We start from the raw sequence: 5,597 nt of genomic DNA, 5'->3' as shown, positions 1-5,597 counted from the left end.
TCTTAAAAATCTATCCAAAGGTAAAAAGAAAAAAGGGCTGTTTAATTTGGACCGCAGCTGGGACAATTGTATCTGAAACTGAAAGAAGCGCTACCTACGATATTCTTGTAAACTTTCGGCGTTCCAAATTAAATAAACCCCGAGGTGATGAATAATCTAAGACCATGTCACTGCTAATGCTAACCGAGATCATGTCACTGCTAGCTAAATGCTAACCCGGTAACGAGGCACACATGCGTGATGATGCCAAGTGTCTCGCTTTCTTCGGAGCGGCTCGTTCCCCCAGAGGCCAAAGCCCCAAGGGGATCACTGGTAGGTCAGGCCACGAGCACGGGGCATGCATGCATGGGCTTCGCTTGGATGAGGATTGCTGCGGCATCGATCGTCAGGATTACCTTTGCTTTTAAGCTGATTGATTGCTTGTTTGGCAGGGCAGGAGGGGGCCACGAAGAACGGTGCCATCTGATGCCTCCATGTGCATGCATGGTGTTTCTTCTGAAGGCTGCAACAACGCTAAGCTATAGATCGCGCGCGCAAATGGTCAGAGGTTTTTAGAACGGTAATTGCTTGGATCTGAAGAGTGTAAGCTATGATTATTCCAGGTAGTAGTGATGGTGATAATGGAGAATGGTAACGTACGCTAATGACATCCTCCGCCGTATTTGTATATGGGTAGTGGAGCACGTGTTCGTACACGTGCTCTGCAGCTGCGTATTTTTACCTTACCTGGAGTCATGGGCGATGGCCAATGAGCTGGTTCTGTCTACGTTCAAAGGAAACAGAGAGAGATGCTTGAGCGTCAAAACTAAGCCGCAATGAACGATTATGCAAGGAGGCATGGGCTAAACTTTCTCTTCGCTCGGTGAAGAGAAAAACAATCAGTCACCAGGTCACGAGCCTTTTGAGTTTTCGGAGCTCTGCTTCTCCCTCTCTGAAGAAAAACGAAGAATCAAGGCAATCGTTATGTACACTACTTGGAACTTGGAACAATTGGAAGGAAAGGAATCGGAGGACGTTTGACAACGTTACAATGCGGCCGGATCAGGCACGGACATTCCAACAAGACAGAGCCTGCGGGACTCCGCTTTTGGGAGAGGAGCTGCTTGTTCAGTAGACAATCTTGCAGCCCGAGTACTCTAGAGTCAATGAGCGTCATTTATTTCTATGTAATCGTACTGTTTTCTCTCTTAAATGCAAGGCAGTGCTCCTGCCAATGTTTTTTAAAAAAAAAAAGAAAAACGAAGAAAGAATTATTGTGAAGCAATCTTTATGGGCCTGTAAATTGAGCCCAGTAAGGCCTAGTTCGAAACAAACTCTTGATGGTGGGTGATACTTTCTTGACGAACGGGCAACGGCCGCTGTTTAATAGCTACTACGCGGCTACGCCTCTTTCCTTCTCCCTCCCCAATATTCTTCCGCTCCAATCCAGCCAGAAACTGCCGAAGCGAAGCTAGGGTTTTGGGTGTTCTTGCACGATGGCGACCATGGACGTGGATAATTCACCTGAGCTGCGGCGATTACTCGAGGTAAGAGCTGCGTCTCACCAGAACCCGTACCCCCTAATCCTCGTGTTTTTTCCTATATATGGAAGCTCATGTTTCTCGCTGATCTCTTGTCACGTGTGTAATAATGTTTTTCAATTGAAACAGTGCAGCGGCACTTGTATTATGAACCGACTAGTATTGATTTTCAATTCAAAGTTTCATACATGTGAGGCTGTGACTAGTTGCTATACGGCGATTCACGTAACAGCACCAGCTGTTGGTACTGAACTTGTAATCTACGTACTTTATTTAGGTTCAAGATTTTGTAGCCCATGACAAATGTGACTTGTAGGATTATTTTTGTTGATTAATTACAAGAGATGATGTAATTTATTCACTTCTGTAAGGTGCAATGGCTATAAGAAAACGGATTGATCAACCAGCTTAATGCATTGAGGGATTAGTCAACTTGCTTATCTAGCTTAACGGACTCATGGTTTTCCTAGAAAGGGTCAGAGGCTAGAGTAGTCCCTGCGTTTTCTAGGCACCGGGGTTACCCCGGTCAGGCCGCCTTCCACTAGTGAAGACGTGCCATGGATGAAGCAGCTAGCTAGCCACCCAGGCTTCCTCCCGCTCCCAATTCTTGACTTCCCTAGGAAAATCCCACCCCATCTTTAAAACAATCTTACAGCACTTGGCACTTGCACAAATTTGAGTTACCCATAGTTCTTTCGCATCAAGACACAGGCACACAGTTCATGGTAGTTCTTCATCACATCACATATACGAATTTTGCCAGACAATCTGCAGCCTTTGTCCTAATGGATGTATTTATTATGCAGCAAGAGAAGGAGCAGCTGATGGCCAAGCAGATGGTCAGCAAGCTAACAAGTGTGTGCTGGGACAAATGCATCACCAGCACCCCGGGAAGCAAGTTCAGCACTGGAGAAACCACTTGCCTGAGCAACTGCGCACGGAGGTTCCTAGACATGAGCATGATACTCGCCAAGCGGTTTCAGCTCAAGTAAATTAAATTTTAAGCCACCTCAGACCACTTTCATGTGGATGTTTCCCTTCCAGTTTTATGCCGTCAGCTTCTTTTCGAGTAATATGCATATCTTTCAGTATTTCACATCGGTAATAATAGTATAAGATAACAAATGCGATATATTGCATATCCATAAATCAAATTTGTAAATGTCCAGGTCCTGAGAAAATATATTCCATTCAAGAAAAAATACTCTAGGTTTATGAGAAAAAAAAATCTGCTTAAAAGAAAAAATGTTAGTTCTCTGAGAAAAATGTTTTAAGTTAAATAAAAATTGGCTTACAAATAAGCATAGATCTAAGTCGCCTTACAGCAAGGAGATATAGAGCTATATATAAAACAAACAGTCCATGTCTTATCCCACCCAACCATATGTTAATTTTGATGTGAGGACAATAACTTTCTAAAGGTGATGTCTTATATTGATGTTGCAATATACTCCCTCCATCCCAAATTATAAGTCGCTTTGACTTTTTTGATACATTCACTTTGCTATGTATATGATATAACAATATGTCTAGATGCATAGCAAAGTGGATGTACCAAAAAAAGTCAAAGCGACTTATAATTTGGGATGGAGGGAGTAGACATTATACCTATACCTATGGACTTTGCGGGTTGGGACTGCCCTTACTTCGTATACTTACCGCGGCATTAATTTTGATGGGGTTGTCCGTTAATCTGCTGGTGAGGCTGTTCGTTAATCTGCCTATAGAAGGCCAAAAACACGGAGCAAACGAATGTTTGCCTTGTAACAGCCATCAAGGCTGCGACGAGCGAGAACTTTAATATATCAGCAGCCGTGTCCTCCCAGATCACGGCTGCTGACCCTTCCTCCTTGCTTTCATATTGAGAAATCACCATCCGCAAAGCACTCGTCTGGGCTTCCAGCAGCAACCAACACGTTATGATGAGAAGGTAGGTGTCCTTCAAGTTTCGTGCCACGAGTTGCCACGCTCTGCTGATTGCAGAAAAGACATTGATGCCTCCTTCTGAAGAAACGATCGCGGCGAGCAGATAGACGCAGCTGAAGGAGTCAGCTAATTCGAATAAGGAGCCCTCCAGATCCAGATCGTCCCATGCCTCCTCCAGTGCTTCAAATGTTAAGAAAACCATGGCCTCCTCGATGGCATCCGCGATGAAGGACAACACAACCCAGCAGGCCCAGCTCATCCACACCCTCCAGGCTGAGGCCCCCGGAACGCCTTGCGCTACTCCTCCATGATCTGCAATAGTCGACATATATGCAATTGGGTTTTGCTAATAAGGTACTCTCAAGTAACCATTGGACCGTAGATTTAATAACATATTACCTCATAGGAAGTAATAGATTTATTTATTATATCTATTTTTAAATCAAAATAGGAAAAATATTTTTCAGATCTAACTTAACCGTGGAGCTTCTTCAATTTATTATCTAGTTTATTTACTGATCATGCCAAGGCTCAAATAGCTAGAGTCGTAACACACTTTTTGCTGAGCTACTTCTGTTAGAAAAACGAGCAAGCTAGGATCATTACCTTGTAGACGGCAAGCCCTAGAGAGAAATACCATGGTAATCACGAACGACGACCTCCAGAAGAAGTCCCCTGTGAGATGGAGCTTCCACAAGGGCGTTATCTGTGTGCCCTCGTCTTCGGCACCAACGGCCATGGCCATGGCAGCCGTGTCAGCTGCTGGCGCCGTTGAGTTGTCGTCTATCCCGTAGAACAGAAGCATGGAGTCGAGGTTGATCACCGCCGTGCGGCTCGCCAGGTTCACTAGCAACGCCGTCAGTGCAACGTGGAGCAGAAAAGCTCCGAGGACCACAGGGAACAAGCGCCTCCAATGCCTGCGCACCATGTTGATCGCCGTTCCCACGATCTTGAGGTGTCCAAGCAAGGCTAAAAGATCAGGGGCGTCCATGGGGCGCACGGAGCAGGAAAACAGGTGAGGAACTGGAGACTGGAGGGATTAATCTGCCTGTACGGATGCTTCCGGTCCAACCGTCCAAGTGTTAACTTCAATTAAAGATGACGATAGGCAGAGTTTCCCGGATACTACTACTACTACTACAACATATTGCTCAGTCATGAACGTAGTTTATTAACTATCAACGGGTGAGGGATCAGCGTCATTTAAGAAATTTCCTAGATGCCAAGAATATCTTCCAAGCTACTAAGTCCAACCGTCCCCCTGAATGAATCTAGAGACTTCTAGATGCCTACACCGTTACACGATGCAACAATACATTCCAACCGTCCCCCTCAATCACAACTCTTGTACAAGTGAGGTTGGACTTGAAATTTTTTCCACAGCTGCAGCTGCGTTCTCGAATGTCCCCCTCAATCTCCGTGTTCGCTGGCATGCTCGAACGAACTCCCCTGCATCGATGGGGAGGTACTGGATGATGAAGTAATCATCATCTACGCCGCCAGCTCGGCACGCGAGCCGGAAGTCTTCCAACCATACACCAGGGTTCGCCTCCCCAATGTACTTGGCGATGTTGGTGGGTGGTCAGAAGCGCTGTGGGAATGGCGTTTTCTGGATACGGCGACCAAAAGCCCGTGGTCCCGGGCCGTCCGGGCTAGGACTCCGATCGCTGTACCGGTCGCTCGGTCGGCCGCCACGCCTAGGGTGCACCTCCTCGTGTTCCTTGTCGGACCGGTCGTGGCTCGTGCCGCCCGTGCTTGCCGCCATTCGGTGGATGTCAGCATTGTGTCGAGCCAGGCATCGCGCGTGGATGACGTTGCGTGCATCACGGTTTGGTCTGAGCCGCTCACGCACGTGCTGGTGACATGGAGCTGGTGCTGGGTCGGGCTGCGGCGCGGCCGTGGCACTCCGCCCTGCACGATGCGGCTGCGGGGGCGACCGGACGGAGTGATTCGGCTAGTGCAGCCCTAATGCCCCGGTCGGGCAAGAGGCCGCGTGTCGCTGTCGTCATGCGGAGTTCTCTGCCTGCTGGATGGCAGTGGTCTCTACCAGCGCACGGAGGTTCTAGTGGATTGCCTGCTCCTGCCGGTCAGCAGGCTCGGGGAGGCTGCGCAGAAGCATCGTTGCGATGGTGATGTTCTGGCCAGCCCGAG

At 47.6% G+C, this 5,597-nt stretch overlaps 2 protein-coding genes across 2 annotated transcripts; one reads left to right on the top strand and one right to left on the bottom strand.

Moving 5' to 3' along the window:
* Window positions 1–933: 933 nt before the first annotated feature.
* LOC117846523 (mitochondrial import inner membrane translocase subunit TIM8) lies at window positions 934–2,616 on the top strand. The gene is made up of 2 exons (XM_034727725.2): window positions 934–1,526; window positions 2,327–2,616. Exons 1-2 carry the CDS (start codon window positions 1,476–1,478, stop codon window positions 2,510–2,512), a joined length of 237 nt encoding a protein of 78 aa, XP_034583616.1. The 5' UTR covers window positions 934–1,475; the 3' UTR covers window positions 2,513–2,616.
* A 499-nt stretch (window positions 2,617–3,115) lies between these two features.
* LOC117846259 (uncharacterized) lies at window positions 3,116–4,877 on the bottom strand. Its single transcript, XM_034727391.2, has 2 exons — window positions 4,053–4,877; window positions 3,116–3,758 (listed from the first exon to the last, which is right to left on the bottom strand). The coding sequence occupies exons 1-2, from the start codon at window positions 4,435–4,437 to the stop codon at window positions 3,187–3,189; spliced, it is 957 nt and encodes a 318-aa protein (XP_034583282.1). The 5' UTR covers window positions 4,438–4,877; the 3' UTR covers window positions 3,116–3,186.
* Window positions 4,878–5,597: the final 720 nt, after the last annotated feature.

Source organism: Setaria viridis, chromosome 2, assembly GCF_005286985.2.
Source record: "Setaria viridis chromosome 2, Setaria_viridis_v4.0, whole genome shotgun sequence".
Taxonomy (NCBI): domain Eukaryota; kingdom Viridiplantae; phylum Streptophyta; class Magnoliopsida; order Poales; family Poaceae; genus Setaria; species Setaria viridis.
The sequence above is the reverse complement of the archived record's forward strand: the minus strand, read 5'-3'. Positions and strand labels throughout refer to the sequence as shown.